We start from the raw sequence: 16,258 nt of genomic DNA on the forward strand, positions 1-16,258 counted from the left end.
ATCAGGTGTTAGGACCAGCCCACCAAACTTTGATGGGCGTGTTTGACAGATCAAATTCATTTATGAAACATTGCAACGTGGCCCCGTGAAATATTTAATCACAGAAATAATTCATTGAATACAAAAATAATTAAATACAGAAATAATGATATCATTTTTTTTGCATATACTCATTGATCATTTTATTAATGACACATTTATTTATTTAATTCCATATTGAATGAAGAAATGAATTAATGATGAATGATGATGTACCTTTCATGGTGTATTTCTTTCTTTCATTTGGCCACTTTCAGTCATACATAGCCCCGCCTCCCACACACGCACACGCACGCGTGCGCTCTTCCTTCACACTTGATTCTCCGCAAATTGGCGCATCAGAGGCGTAACAGTCGAGCCAGGATTTATTCGCCTGTCCCTTTCAGACGAGTCCCACTAAAAAGGGCTTCTTGCCAAGGAGCATGTGCGCGTTGCACGCGGTTGACGTGAGTTGCCTCATTTGCATAATTTGATGCATCTAAATGGCAGCGTGACAGCGACAATGGCTTGCAACACAAAGAGCAAAAAGTATCGGGTGTTTGGCTTTGGCTCTGTTGATATGACGTTGGAAGAACGCAAGTTGAACCGACTCAAGCGCCGCCATTCGGCACGGGACGGAGTGGCGGAGTGGCGGCGGAATGGTGCCAGATGACGTGTACCTGCTTAAGTAAGAGTCCATTGTTGCTGAAGACAGCCAGCGGGGTGCCGGTGTTATCACATGCGATGTAAAACTCTTCTCCACTGCTGATCTCCATTGCAAAAACGTGGCCCTGTGCGAGAAACATTTTTTTCATAAAAAAAACAAAAAACATGGCCTTTTGTTATAAACATTTTTTTATTAGATACAATTAAATAAATGCTATTGTTGTTCCAACTCATAATCGCAGTTTTGCAATTGGAGCCTAATTGATTTTGGCGCTTGTGGTGCAACAGAAATTACAGTACACAAATCAACAGCATGTGTTTGAACAATATATTAGTTTGATTCATTGGGGCCGCTTCAAAAAAAACAAAACCCAAGCTTTTCTTCGAATGCAAATTGTGTACAGTCATTGCATTTATTTCCGGTCTCCAGAGGGGAGCTGGCGACCAACAGACGCTCATAAATTCAAAGCGGAGAGCAACTTCGACAGACAGTAAGGCATTTCTTTTTCTTTCTGAAATTCACGACTCCCCGTGGAGAGCAACAGAAACAAGTTGGAAGACATGAGCACATCAACCTCGTGCACAAAACGATGCAGTGCAAAAGAAAAGTTGTGGTGATTTGGACACAAATTTACACGTTAATTCATCTCAAAACCTTTGCGAGAACAGATGTCAGTAAAATGTAAATAAACAACTGCAATGATTATGAAGAACATTTTTCTACAAATGTGTGAGTCTTTGCTTTTTTTCCCCCCATACTTAAAAAAAGCATTTTAAAATCTTTTTTCTTGACATGACTTGCGTCCTGTTCATGCGTTGTTACCTGCAAGTCGTAGTAAAAGGAGGTGATTTCGGAGCTGGAGTGGTTATAAACGTGCGTGATCCTGGTGGGGTAGTTGAGGTCGGCATAGAAGAACTGCAGATGTTGTCCGAGGCTGTTCCTGGCGGCCACTCGCCGACCCAGCCCATCGTAACGGTACCGGATGTTCCAACCGGCGGCTTTGCTGTACACCCGAACGAGAAGACCTGAGCACAAGCGAGCGGCAAAACAACAGCTTTAGGCGCAACGGGAAAGAGGCCACGTGGGAAATTATTCAGTGGCCTCAAATTGTGCCAGGAGGTTGAAAATGGACATTCAGACGAACGCGGTCGTTGGACTTTTTCAAATAAAGTTTAGGACGCAAACGACATCATATGGAAAGGTCACAACGATCGTAAAAGCGAGATGAAAATCTGGAGTCGTCTTAAGAATGAAGTTGTTGTTTTATTGTTGGAGTTTGTGTCACTGTCAGACATGATCGATGCTGTTTTTCAAATTATTTCGTGGTTCGTGTGCACGATGGAGACAGAGACGCTAATATTAACGATACAAAAGTCATCTGGATGTTTGTTAAGGTTTTTTTTTTTTTTGCATTATAACTTTTTGTCGCTCTAAGCAGGATAAATAAGAAAATCAAAAGGAATCATTTGGATTTTTTTTTATTTCAAAAAATGACATGAGAGCACCGTTTTCTGAAATTGAAGAAACAAAAACTGTTGAATCCTGCCCCCAAAAATAGAAAGTTGCTCCAAAATACAAAGTTGTTGATTCGCAAAAGTGCTCATCAGAGAAAACAAAAGATTTTGAGCCACAAAGAGAGTCGAATCTTCCCTTTTGGTAGATTCCGTGTCTCTACCGTACGTCCATCGGACACAACATCGTGTGCGTGAGCCTTCAAATCGCGCAAAGGCCGCCGTTCAACAAGTGAAGCGGCGTCATTCCTCCTACCTTTGGAGTTGTATTCGAATATCTCGGCTCCTCTCTGTCTCAGAAAACCGTCTTCATCCATTTTGTACTGAACATCTCCCAAACGCGTGATTCTGTCTCTCAGGTCGTAACGAAGAGGCGTCAAGCGACCGCTGTTTCCCGGATTCAGCAAATGCAAATTCCCGTTGAGGTCGTAATTATACCTGCAAGTCCAGTCCATTGCGGCGTTAGCGACATCAATCCTCTTTTCGTGACATTCCCAAAACAAAAAGGCTGACGTGGTGAGCTCACCTCCACATCATTTTTTCATTGAGCGACACCGTCTGCAACTGTCCGTCGACGTCGTACTCGTAGCCGTATTTGGTGGTGTTGGCGAACGGTCCGATCTTGATCTCGCGCTTGGTGACTCGGCCCATGTTGTCGTACTGGACGGTGATCCAGTACATGAGCGAGCGGAAGATCTCATACTGGATCTCTTTGATGCGACCGTGCTGGTCGAAGTGCTTGGTGTACGTCATGACCGCTGTGGAGATGATCTAAAAGAAACGCGAGACCCTCAGTTCCGACGGCGCTCATCGGACCTCGCCCCGCTGACGCCCAGATCCGTCTTACCTGGTTGATGTCGTAATAGATGACGCCAAACTTTCCGAATTGCTCCACCTTGCCCGATATGTCATCAAATTGATAGAGATCGATGGGCAGCGGCGTCTCATTGATGACCGCCTGCATGCTGGTGACTCGGAAACTGTTGTCGTAGGTGTAGTCAAAACGGGCGTTCACCATCCCGTCCTCGCTGAAACGGAATATCTGCCGGTCCACCAGCGGGCCGATTTGCCGGTAGCGTATGGAACAGATGAAGCCTTCGGTCTGCAGGTTGACCGTCTTCAGCACGCCCGCCGTCTCGTCGTACGTGAAACTGACCCGCGTCGAATCGTACAGAATCTCGGCCAGTTTGTTCTGAGGAGGAAGATAAAAGATGACGCTCACGTCCAGCACGTCGGCTTCTGCCTACGTGATCCGCGCGAACAAACGTTCCTGTTCTTCTCCCAAAGCATTTCAGACTTCCAACGCCGCGGGGAACGCCTGATGTTGCTCGTGCGCTTCCTGGTTTCCCTGCGCACGATCGATCTCACACTCAAGAAGCAAACAAAACACAACCTTCTTGCAAACATCCATCTTTGGCTCCTCTGCTCTCGATACCTTTGATGGCGTGCAGCAATCAAATATATGACGTCGCTTTTTCTACACGCTATCTAGCAGTGGCGGGCCGTGCATGTCACATGTAGGCCTTCAGTCACGTTGGCCAGCGAGAAGGCCTTCCTGTCATCAACTCGTGATCTGATTGGCTATCGCAACTGCCGATCAACGGTAAAAGCCCCCTTGAGACACAGAATAGACGCCCGCACGATTGTATGTGAAGATGAGAAGCGCGTGCGACTGGTATCGTGAAATCTGCCCGGCAACACGAGCTGGCTGAATTCTGATTGGATAAAAACTCTCACCTAAAAATTCAACACCAGGATAGAATATGACATTAAATAGGATCACGATTTCTTGATGATGTGAGGCCAGCAGAGAAGCTCCCGACGGCCTTGACGGCCCCCCACTGCAATTTAGTAAATATGAAACCCGCCGTGGCAAAACCTTTGAGATACGAAATGAAATCACATACCTGTCTGCGATATTTGTACATCACACGGCGTCCGGTTCCAAGATGGGCAACTCGAAGGAGCTAAAGACAAAGTCAAAAAATGATCAAAAAACATTTTGCAACACACAATAATGCCTCCGTTCTAGCTTTTAACGGGGACCGAAATCCTTGAGAAAGGTGAAAAACTGCGAGGCAGAGGGTGACTTTATCTCTTACTTTGATTTTTGGGGGCGATTTAGGCTTGGATTACGCCGCAGTGCGACACGCGGGACAATATTCTCTGTCCGGAAATGTTTTTGTCGGATCTCGAAGTAAAACGACTTGGGAAAGTAATGGTCAGCTCAGTGTTAGTGTTGAACACACCTGTCCCTCCTCAGAGTAGTCCACCGTTACGGAGGCGTTGCTCTCCGGTGGCGTGTAGATATTTCGGTAGTAGCCGACGGATCGGATGGTCTGCATGGTGTGTCGGGCCACGCTCGGCATGGTCACAGCTGACAGCCGGTCGCCGGAGTCGTAATCAAAAATGTACTGGTGTTGGCTATGCAGCAGTAAGACCATGGACTGTTGAGAGAGACAGAAAAGTCCAGAGCGTGTCACCGGTACGGAAAGTAGGCCAGTCGGTGTGTTTTCAGCCCTCTGTTGAACAGAGCGCCATCTAGAGGAGTCGACAAATATGACAAGTGTCTGGTGAAGCATCTTGAAGCTTCATTCTCCCAACCCGACCAGCGAGTGCCAGCTCGTGACAAATTCATTTTCAGAGCAAAAACACTCGAGATTTCATTCGATATTTGTAGATTATTACGATTAACCGTGGTTCTTTGGAGATGTCACGTTTGCAAAGGTTTGTCTCACTTGACAAAAAAAAAAAAAAAGGACAACGGGGGACACACGTCATCTGGTTTTGTGCTGAGAATCACCACGGTGCTTTTTGGGAGGCTTGGAAGAAGCTTTCCTTGTGCGCTGTCGCCTTCGTCTTCTCTTTATTTGTGGAAAGTGAAACAGCAGTAAAGTGTGAGAGACGAGAGCGAGCGTGAGTCATGAGAAGCGACTTTCGCACGCTTTGTTTGCTTTGCCAACTTTGGGACGCGACACTTTGCACAAGGGGACAGACTTGAGTTGCTGTTTGCTGGCAACATTTACAGCGATCGGGTAACCTCGCTTTGTGTGGGGAAGAAACGGCAAACAATCGTTTGAAGCCGGTGTGCTTTTTGGTGTGTAGATGCGCGCCATTTATCTCTTCTACGGTGTCTCGGCAGACACGTCGGTCTCTGTTCTTCACTGAGCAAAAAGAAAAATGCATGCGGGCTTCTCTCTTTCCCCTCGAGTCGGTTGGTTGTCTCGCTGTGCATGGACGTGTGTTTGCATATGCGGCAGGGCCGGAAGATTATCAACAAAATAATAATGAGCATTATTGAAACGATTAGTCATTGATTGGAAAATTTTCTACGACTAAAAATCAACTCCTGAAAAGTGTCATCATCGCCTCATGCTCGTTCGACACTTTCTTCTTTTTTTTTGTCCAGTGCGAAACGAGCTTTTAAACATCTTTTTCTGCTCCATCCAACCCCTTTGGTGCCTTTGAACGCATTACAGCCTCGAAGAAGCATGAACATTATGTCTTTAATAGATTTATTTGATCTCGTGTTATTTTCACAAGTCTGACTGGGCGAATCTGAGCTCGCTGAGATTGTATTTCATGCACTCCAGAAGTCGATGCTCATTTCCCGTTATTGTTTGAATGGAATCCTCCATTGACGTTTAGCATCAGACTGAGCAATGTTAAAACAATGAAGCATGTTTTCGATGTAAATATAAAAATAAGATTTGCGTCGTTTTTGTTGTTGTTTTTGTGTGTTTAGTTTGATGGAAAAGTCCAACTATGGTGTGATTAAACATCTTAAATCACGGCAGAATCACAAACACGCTACACGCTAGCGATGCAAACGAGATGGTGCATTCAGGGTAGTTTCAGGTCGGCAACTTTTAAACCAAGGGTGTCAAACTCAAATACGCAGTGAGCCAAAAAGTAAAACTTGAACTTAAAACTTTTTTCATTGAAAATGTTTATCATCAGCGGTTTTATGAATGCAATACAATGTTCAGTTTTTAAAAGGACTATTATCATTTTGAATGTAACCATTATCATGTAGAATGTCGAATGCTATCGTCGTCATTTGGTAAAGCCCGGCGGGCCAATTAGAATTACAATGCGGGCCAAATGTGGTCCGCAGGCCAGAGTTTGACACCAATGTTTTAAACGCACGTTCCGCACGTTGATCATTTTTCTTTTCGTTATAATTCTTTGAAGATCAAGAGAAAGCTCAAATCAAATTCACAAATTCAATTTCAATGAATCCCTTTCGCCTAATATGCAGTCTGACTTAATTGGACGACGGTACGATTCGGCGATAAAAGTGTGACATTGTGAATGCACGTAATTTACCTTATCTAAATAAGTGTAGCTCCACGTCTTTCCATCAGCAAACAGTCTGGAAATGATTCTTCCTTGACTGTCGTACTCCCACTTCTCTGTGGTCGGACCCCTTTGCAGGCCAGTGACCTGCCCAGTACTGGACGCACACAGAAGACATCCAGAAGTACGATACATGAAGTCAGTGTTTCACAACCTTTATTGAGCCAGCGTGGAAGATGGGCCAAAATGAGCGATTTGGCACAGACTGAACACGATGACATCGGAATCCGGACCAAAAGAATGCGATGAATTCCTCAGGATGATTACCTGGAGTACGTCAGGTTGACAGCGAGGAGCTTGCTGCTTGGAACCCAAAGCGTGGGATGACCTTGGGTGTCATAGATGATCTTCAGGAGGAACTTGCGGTGATCATCATAAATCTTCTCTGTTCGGAGCGTGCGGTCGTAATCGACAGACAACAGGTTCCTTCCGTTTACCTGACAAAGAAAATAACGCGGATTCATTTTGACGAATCAGTTATATTGGAGAGACGTACCAAAAGGAAAAGTCCTTTTCATAACGCCCATTTTAGCCGTTCGTTCACAAATCGATTCAGTACCAATTGAATACGGCGAGGCGAGTGTAGAAAAGGAGTCTTGGATCTTGTTCCTCGAGGTACCTGTTTTCCATGGCTCCCACACCTGATTCAAATGACCAGTGTGGCCACAGAGTGTGTGTGTGTGTGTGTGGATGTAGAAGAAAAATTTAGCTCTTTGAACGCTGCAAACCACCAGTCAAAAAAAAACACGATTCGAGTTTGCAAACTAAAATCCTAACTGACCTCACCGACAACCATAACAACAACAGACGAACAAATACATGAAAAACGGCAAAAACTGCACCGCATAGCCAGTTTCTAACCTCTCATGATGTCGGATGTTTTGGACATTTTGCCCAACAAAGTGAAACATGCAAGTGCATTCTTCTGTGTAGGATAAGCACAGCACATAAAGAGCGAGCGAATTGCGCATTTGCATGGAGTGCACATAAAAGTCAGGCAGCGCAACTTTTTTTATTTGTATGTTAGGTTTATGCTAATCTGGCATTCAAGTCAATTTGTCATTCAGGATGCACTCCCTTCGCCAGTCCTGGAATCAAAGCTATTATCTTTAATGATTTCAATCGCTGCTGCAAGACAACCGGAATGAACGTACTTGTTTATATATAGAAGCGGGGACACGTTCATACACATTATTCACACTGTGGCTGACATAAACTTCCCAGTGAATTCACACCAGCGTTCGTCCAGTTCCCATCGCAACGCATCCCATTACCAGTCGTGGATCGTTCAGGAAGTTTTATTAGCGCTTGCTGTGGACACACTTTTCTTGCTTATTAAACAGCGCCAGTAGACTTCAAGCAATATTCAAACAGGGGACAAATGCGCATCCGCCGACCTTGTAAGAGGAGCTGTCGTCATACCTTAATAGATCTAAATAGTGAAGTAAATTTGACTTAAGTGACAATTCTTCTTCTTTTTGTTTTTTTCAAACATTTGTGGCGGCAACGAAGCAGCATGACCATTTTAATCACGTTGTAGTTTTCATCTGTTCTTCTATGACGTCTTTGCTGGACTGACAAACGTGTCTGAGATTGTAACTTGACTAGACTCGACTGTAGTTACAACATTATTGTTTGTTTAGTTGCAATGTGACCAAAGTGCAAAGCGAAGAGGTGCAGGTGGTGGACATGACAAGTTATGTAATATTGAGAGTTCTATTTATTTATTGTAAATGAATGTATTCATCTTGTACTTTTGGAAGTACGGGACAAACTTACAAAGAAAAATCCAAAAAGATTTGATAGGAAGTGATTTTAAATCCATTGGAGAAAATAGTTATTCTGTCTGGTAACTAGTTACTTATTAATTCTAAACGAATTAAATGACAAACTCATTTACTTTTTTGAAGCAAATAGTGATAGACATAAGTGGCCGGGAATAAAAAGGTGAAACGTCGATCTTTTCGATCAAACGCAAAAACTTCAGTCTCCAGCGAAAACTGGAACTGGAACGGTTCTAAAACTTTTGTCACGACAAACTGAGTCCAAGCAACAATTTCTCTTCTGTGGTTAATGTCATTTGGATTGCAACTCACTCTGAGCTTTCTTCCAAAGACAATGATTTTCCCTCGCGTCTGTTCCTTCCGAAACCGCCACTCCACCAGATTTTGGCCATTCTCTCCTGGAAGCGACATGTTGCGGCGCGCTACGATTGGGTTGGCGGCACCTGCATTTGGACAGAAAGACACAGCGGGCCAACAATGTCCGATGAGGAAGGATTCGGTTTAAACACCATGAGCTACACTTGCACCATAGATGGAAATCTTCTGACAAGAGCTGGATACAAAAATCACTTTATATTTGACCAAAAAGAAAACAACAACAAAAAAAAAAAACACAGGAGACGCCACCATCACAGACACCTCCGGCCCAGATTAAAATGATACTCGGTGCTGAGCAAAAAAAAAAAAAACCTTCAGGAGGACGCCCGAGTGTCACACCTCGCAGCCCAGAAGCCCCCATGAGCAACTAAAAAGAGAACAAAAAAAAGAGAAGAAACAAGCTAAAAACTACAAAACGAAGCTAAAAGCCCGAAAGATTAGATAAAAAAAAATTAAAAGAGTAAAATAAATGATTTAAAAGCCAAATTACAAAGTGGGACTTGAGCCTCCTCTTAAAAAACAACATTTTGACCGTTTAGAAAACAGCCAGAGGAGGAATGCTTGCCAGAAAAATTCAAAATCTATTGAAAAAGTCTCGCCATCACAATTTCACAGGGAAATCTCAAAGTGTGAAATGAACATTTAAGTTGAAGACATTGCATTTATAGGCTGCTAGAAAAATCACACCCCGAGGGGTGAAATTGGTGTGTTCGCCCATGAGAATTTGGAATGACGGACACTTGATTTGCGACTTTCTTGTGAATTTATGTGCATCCATTTTTAGCGTTCTGTGCATCAATTCCCAAGTAACAGATTTCCTCATGAATACAAAAATAAAAAAAGAAATAAAATGAATAAAAGGCAAGGAAGCTCAAGAAGAGTACAAGTGGGTCAACAGACAGGACCAGGAACTGGAAAACCAGAGCGCAAAAATGCAAAGTAGCAAGAAAGAGCAAGGATGGATGCAGAAGGCATGGAAGAAAGCTTGACGTCTTGACAACGTGTCGCCGAGCGAGTCCAGATCAAATAAATCAAGAAAGAAATGGAAAATCCGTTTCCATTTGCCTGCAAGAGACGCTATTTGAACGGCTTCTGCTGCACACACCTCGTCCTCCAGGGGGCAGTGTGGTGCACTCATGCAAACCAAGGGTGCCCAAGTCGCGGACGGAGGCCGAAAGACGGACCGGCAAATTATGGTAACGTGCCCGTCTCGGCTATCTAATTACCTGCTCATTTCAGAGTCGGAAGAAAAATCGGTGATGCCATCCGTGACATTTGTCGTTTTAGCATTAAGCTAGCAGAGGGGAAACAACGAAAAAGCGACAAAGCATATGTTTGGTTCAATAAACAACGTGTGTAACGCTCTTTCTTGTGTGTTTAAACCAAAATGTCAAGAAACAGTTTGAAAAAAGACACCAGGTGACTGGAAAAAATGGCCGCCATCTGCCAAAATGCACATTGCATGCTAAGGGAGGACTGAATCTTGGAACAGACAAAAAAAAAAAAAAGACTGGCGTCTATCAGAGTTTTTACAAGTGAGATTGCGAGAACGTAGATGTTCTCCCAAACTAGGCAGTAAATTGCGTTCTCAAGGAAATGTCATCGTTTTGCCGCACACGTTAAATGTAAATGAAAATTCAGCATCTCATCTCCTTTGCAATTTTGGAGGTAATGCGCACTCACCTGCCAGAATATGAGGCTCGGTCTGATAATGCGTATCCATCCCGTTGGCATAGATGACCCGCAGAGAATGGTCATTACCCACCTGGTAGCTGTTTCGAAGCTGGTCTATGGAGGAGAGGGAAGGAGCATGTGGTGACTATAAAGACGACGTATCATCGGAAAAAAACTTTGAATTGATTGTCTAGGTGGTGGGAAAAAAGGGCGACCGAAGGATGAGAGGAGAGAAAACAGTTCAATTAATTAGCAGCGCCTTATTTGAACCTGCTAATGGAGCACCGAGCAGGTATTAACATCTCGCTGCCCCTTTTAATTTGCGTTCCCTTGACCTCACCGCTGGTGTGCACGCATGGAACTCAGCAAAAGGGATGAATGAGCAAAAGGCTTTTTTTTTTTCCATTTGCCACCAAACATTTTTTTTCACCCCAAAGCTATTTCTAATGACGGCAGGTAAAAACATCATCCGAGAGGGCAGAGTGAGAAAGTGGCCGTCATCCGATGGGCAGATTTGGTATAACGACAAGAGATGTGACAGATGGCGGCGGGCTTTGCGACGAGGAAGGACGCTCGGTTGCAAACGAGAGAGGAGCACGGGATGACATACGAGAGCTTCAGCGAGTGCGCCGCTTTGCATGTCGACGACGAAACCTGAGAGAGATTGGACGCTGCTCGGCGGTGACATGAGAGACCGAAGCCAGACGGCATCAGACGATTACGGCGCCGGGGGAAAATAAAAGGACGAGGTGGACCCAAGGCAGACCCGAGGATCTAAACGATGGAAGTTAAGAAAGGAGAAATGTTGCGGAGTTTAAAAAAAAAAACAAGAAGAGGTCACGGCGACGACGAATCTCCTCATAATACCATCGTTTCTGACTTCACGGCCGGACAAATAAGATACAGAAAAGACATTGAGTGCGTTTTGGATGAGCTCGCTTCTTTTGAAAGGTCTTGAAAATGGCCTGGCAAGTGTATCTGCAATTAAATCCACACTTTTCCCTCCTGGGTTGAAAAAAAAGCAAAAATATATTTGAAATTTTCCAACGGTCGCCAGTTTCGTCTTTGCGATTTCGCCGAGCGATCACAAGCCGCGTTCATCATCTTCAACGTAAGGCCAATGAGAAGGCTCGCGACCAAGAGATCCGCTCCAAATGCAATTCGATAGAAACTCAGAAAATCCGATCGTCACCTGATAATATTTCTTGAATTCTTTGCATGATCGTCGTGCAATCAACTGAATTCCATGTCATCTGTTTTTGTTTACAAAGCCGGTAGGAGCGCTCAAGGGACGTCGCCGTCGGATGAAACGATGAATAATGTAGACGTATCCATGCAGGAGAACACGTCACTCGTCGATGCTGTTGAATAAGTTAGTAGCTCGCGATCGATACCGCTCCGCCGTGTTTGTCTCGCACTCGAGGCACACGTAACGCAAACTCAAACAAATCGCCGCCGGCCACGCATGGCCTTGGTTCAACTGGCTCCGTCATTCTTTATTGAAGCGAGGAGGTGCGAAACGTGCCTCGTTGTCGGAGCCCGACGGCACGTCATGTGGAGCCAAGAGCGAAGAAGCAGGTTTTCAAAGACCTCATCCTTCCATTGAAGAGAATTTGGGGGGGATGTGGAAGAAACCAAATCTTCATTGATCAATATTGTGTATGTTGGAATGACATTTTAAGGGACGCGCTCTTTTTAGACACATGATCTAAAGCCTAAATCCAATTGAAGCTCCTCACCCTGCACCAGAGTGTAGAAGGAGTCTATGGATGACAGGTTGGTCGTTATGGAAACATCCTCGTCTCTCCCTGACGTCTCAATATCCACAGCAACGGCCCCCGATGACATGTCGCCGTGGAGATTGGTCACCACGCCAGTGGGGAAGGTAACGTTCGTCAAACGGCCCTCGCTGTCATAACTGCCGGGACAGTGAAGAGGAAGGGCGCGATTCACCAAATGACTTGACAGAATCTACAATTCAAACCATCATCCGGCTCAGGCAATCTTTCGCGTACCCGGCAGGAGGCAGTCGTTGGAAACAAATGACATTGCGCCGGTTGCATTTAACGGGACTTTTTCCATTTGCGCCGAGTTACGGGCTAAATAAATGAACGAGCGTTGCAAATACTTAATAACGATTCTACTCACTCGTAGAAAGTCGTCCAGCCAATTTGGATGCTTTTGGTGGCTAGTAAGCCACTGTTGCCATGGTAACTAAACAAGACCAGCTCTTGCCCCTGAGCTGTGAGAGACTTCAGACCCCCATTTGTTCCGATGGTCAGCCAGATGACCTAAACATAAACGCAAACATAGAGAAACGCCATCTCGCCGATATTTCGAAGCGCACGTGAGTCGTTCTCACCTGATTATCTGGAGCGACCACACGAACGGGCATCCTGTTGGTGTCTCGGCGTATGCGCAAGGTGTTGCCGCTGCTGTCGGTCACTGCCGTTAAATCCTCCTCATTGCTGAAAGATCAGCAAAGTCCAAATCGTCAACCGTGCGACTGATAGGCGGGAGGCTGGCGAGTGAAAATATGGTGACCCGCACCAACCTGTAACTGAAATTATATTTGTAGTCGCCGGTGACCAGCGAAAGCGTGAATTGGTGAGTTCCGTTCAAGTCAAACACGTAGAGCTCCTGGGAGGCGGTAGAGGCCACTTCATACGAGCTGGGACCCGATGCCAAAGAGCCTGAGGACACACGAGAACCGCGATTAGTCGGAATACTTTGAGGCGTTGGCTAACATGAAGGCGGTGCCAAGTTCGGCCAACCATTTCAAGTCAATCCAGTGAGCACATACCAGTCAGGGGTCGGTTGCGCCGGATTGCCCGAATGCGGATATTTCCTAGATCGGCCACAAAAAGTGTCCCGTCCGGGGACACCGCCAAAGAGGAAGGACAATTAAGTCTGGCATCTTTTGCATAACCGTCTCCTGTCTGGTAACAGTCACAGTTGGCATCATTCTGCAGGAGGTGCGGAAGAAAGACGGAACATTAACAAAGTGTTGACTACGCCAGCAGCCGTCACCACAAAGACAAAATGCAGTGGTGGGCGGTCAAGGCCTGCAAGTCCTTCTCGGTTGACCTAACAGAATCAAGAAATCATGATCCTATTCTTCACATATTCTATCCGAGTGTTGAATTTTTAGGTTAGAGTTTTGATCCAATCAGAATTCAGCTCCCTCGTGTTGCCAGGCAGATTTCATGATATCAGCAGCACGCACTCTTTGTCCAAGGCTTTCAGATACGATCGTGCGGGCGTCTGTTCTGCGTCTCAAGAGAACTGTTACAGTTGCTAGACAGTTGTGAGAGCCAATCAGATTGCGAGTTGATGACCGTTAGGCCTTCTCGCTGAAGGTGATGATTGGATACTCACTTGTGAGGGGGCAGGCCTACGCGGTCTCAAATTTCCCAATTGTGGGACTAATAAAGGACATCTTTATCTTTATCTTTAATCAACACGCCCGAAAGTCGTAACTGGATACCGTTCGGAAATTGGAAAGATATCCTTGCTTTTTTTAAACCAAGGAGGGAAAAGTGCGGATTTAATTGCCGATAACACTTACGACGCCATTTTCAAGACAAACCTTTCACGAGAAGTAAGGTCGTCCAACACTCAGTACTGTGTAAGTGTGTTTCTGTATATTATTTTTCCAGCCGTCAGGTGTCATAAATATGAGGGGGCATTATGAGGGGGATGGATTCCAGTCGGACTAAGAACGACTTCGCTGAAGGCCGACGTGCCAAATGCACGGCCCGCCACTGAAGACATGGAGCGCTTGAAGTACCTTGCAGTCACAATCGGCAGGTGCTCCGGCCAGGTAGGTAATTTCTCCATCAGTTGACACCTACGAACAAGCAATTAAAAGCGCAAGTCAACGCAAAACAGTTCGTTGCAATATGTTTTACGTGTCTTGACGAGTCCGAACACGGAATTTGTGGAAATAAGAGTTAAGCAACAAAATCCAGTCAACTCGGGTGGCGGCCATTTTGCCACTTCTGTCGACGGAAAGCGCCATCACAGTTGCTCTGGGCGAAGCTAACGACCAATCACGGCTCACCAGTTTACTGAAGCTGAGCCATGATTGGTCGTTTTGGAGCGGAGGAGGTCACGCCTTCATTGAACATCCGCTGATAACGACGAGTCACGAGACAACGTCATGTGACCCTCGGAAGAAGGTGAACGACTGTCGCCAAAAAAAAAAAATGTAAATGACAACCTGATAATAAGAACCGATAATTTCAGATATTTGACTGATCAAAATTGTTTTAGAATTGGTGTGTCAATTTGGGGAAATTTGACAGGCGCCCCCCCCAACACGTTTGTGGCCTCCAGATAATCGCAGACGGACGCCCCTGAATGTGGCACATCACGATTACCTGTCGGATGCGATGGATTTTTTTCTCATCCGTCTCGGCGATGTACAGAATGCCGCTGTAGGACAAAGTAATGGCCGTCGCTCCCTCCAGCATGGTTTGCACGGCTCGCTTTCCCGTGGTGTATTCAATCCCGGGTACTTGGCAGTGCATGGGACGGCCCGCCACAATACGAACCTGAACGCACACACAAAGCACAAGTCCTTCCGTAAATTCTTGAATGAATCATTTTGCTGTTTTCTTTTCACCGGAGTAGACGGCACGCGATACGGCACCGAGCATTTGGAATGAACAAAAAGAGCAAACCTGTCTATTTTCAGTGATCTGCAGCACAACATTGTTGTCCAAAACGTAGATGGAGTTGTCCATGGGACTGATTGCCAGATCCGTGGGCCATTCCAAACGAACCTGGATGCAAACATGTCAAGGTGGAGAGGTTTATCTCAAATGTTTTTCGGACACGTTCTTCCGTCACCTCACAGCTGCAACGACACGTTTATTTATTTGGGGGACAGTGACAAATATTTTACGTCAAACGTGAAAATAATTTCCACTTGAATCCACTTTCTAGAAAGTTTTTACCAAGATGGCCCCAATGTGCCTCGGTGACTCCCGTCTCGTCATTTTTGGCGACCTTGCACAGGAAGAAGACTTGCCGAGCATGAGGGCGTCCACTCTCGGCTTTTATTCGCAAACTTTCCCACAAAGTTTTTTGGGGGAGCTAATAAGTGGCGTGTTTTACCGGCTGGACTTTACGGTGCAAGGTGGCGCCCGCCCCCGAAGGAGGAGCGAGTCAGCGTGGCAGTGCTCCAGCAATGCGGGTTTCCAACCCGACTCCCACTCCGGACCGGTGAAAAGTAAGGACAGAAGCGCTCTCAAAGGACGAGGACGGGACGGTTATTTTTAGGAATAAGGACGACGGGACGATGACGATAGTTGGCCCAGTTTTCGGAAGGAGGATGGACGGGCAAAATAAAATCAGGTAATAAAGTGCCCGTCTCTGATTTTCACCGTCGTTTGAGAGCACAGCCAGGCTGACTCTTCCAAACATATTTTTTTCTCGTAATTTGATTTGATTTTATAATTTTATTTTCTAGTAATGTTGAGCTAATAAATCATATTTAGCAAACAAGTCATTGGAGTTGGAGTTCCTTTTAAAGTTACTGAGCGCGAGAGAGGCGTTTGCAGTTTCATCGTCTGCCCACGTGGGTTATATCCAAGGTGCTTTGTATCTTTCCCAAAGACAAAAGACCATAAAAATTATGCAAGTAAAGCAAATTGTACGCCACAGACGTGAAACGTTGCCTCGGATGGCGCATAGGTTTGAGTTCTGAACTTCAGCACCGGACAAGCAAATAAGAAATGGTTGGAATCTTTTTTTTTAATATATTTAAAAGGTTACTTATATAACCTGTTCATTTTTATTTATAAATAATTTTCTAACATGTTTTATTTGGTTTGACTAGTCTAAACATCATATTTGGATTG

General features: G+C 45.2%; 1 protein-coding gene across 8 annotated transcripts in view; it reads right to left on the minus strand.

Annotated features, from left to right (window-relative positions):
* LOC148332832 (teneurin-3-like) overlaps positions 1 to 16,258 on the minus strand; it is a 111,810-nt gene that overhangs the window by 4,379 nt on the left and 91,173 nt on the right. For all 8 annotated transcript variants that reach the window (XM_088303545.1, XM_088303540.1, XM_088303539.1 and 5 more), the window contains 19 exons: positions 15,077 to 15,178; positions 14,774 to 14,947; positions 14,182 to 14,241; positions 13,195 to 13,357; positions 12,946 to 13,084; positions 12,754 to 12,859; positions 12,540 to 12,682; positions 12,131 to 12,309; positions 10,401 to 10,505; positions 8,652 to 8,782; positions 6,823 to 6,992; positions 6,526 to 6,652; positions 4,446 to 4,643; positions 4,104 to 4,163; positions 3,044 to 3,388; positions 2,723 to 2,967; positions 2,453 to 2,634; positions 1,508 to 1,710; positions 699 to 809 (listed from right to left, as the gene is read on the minus strand). In XM_088303545.1, the coding sequence (XP_088159671.1) occupies positions 699 to 809; positions 1,508 to 1,710; positions 2,453 to 2,634; positions 2,723 to 2,967; positions 3,044 to 3,388; positions 4,104 to 4,163; positions 4,446 to 4,643; positions 6,526 to 6,652; positions 6,823 to 6,992; positions 8,652 to 8,782; positions 10,401 to 10,505; positions 12,131 to 12,309; positions 12,540 to 12,682; positions 12,754 to 12,859; positions 12,946 to 13,084; positions 13,195 to 13,357; positions 14,182 to 14,241; positions 14,774 to 14,947; positions 15,077 to 15,178 (2,943 nt within the window). The remainder of the gene's footprint in view (positions 1 to 698; positions 810 to 1,507; positions 1,711 to 2,452; positions 2,635 to 2,722; positions 2,968 to 3,043; positions 3,389 to 4,103; positions 4,164 to 4,445; positions 4,644 to 6,525; positions 6,653 to 6,822; positions 6,993 to 8,651; positions 8,783 to 10,400; positions 10,506 to 12,130; positions 12,310 to 12,539; positions 12,683 to 12,753; positions 12,860 to 12,945; positions 13,085 to 13,194; positions 13,358 to 14,181; positions 14,242 to 14,773; positions 14,948 to 15,076; positions 15,179 to 16,258) is intronic.

Source organism: Idiotropiscis lumnitzeri, chromosome 8 (assembly GCF_059441095.1).
Source record: "Idiotropiscis lumnitzeri isolate Australia: NSW breed Sydney's pygmy pipehorse chromosome 8, RoL_Ilum_1.0, whole genome shotgun sequence".
Classification (NCBI taxonomy): domain Eukaryota; kingdom Metazoa; phylum Chordata; class Actinopteri; order Syngnathiformes; family Syngnathidae; genus Idiotropiscis; species Idiotropiscis lumnitzeri.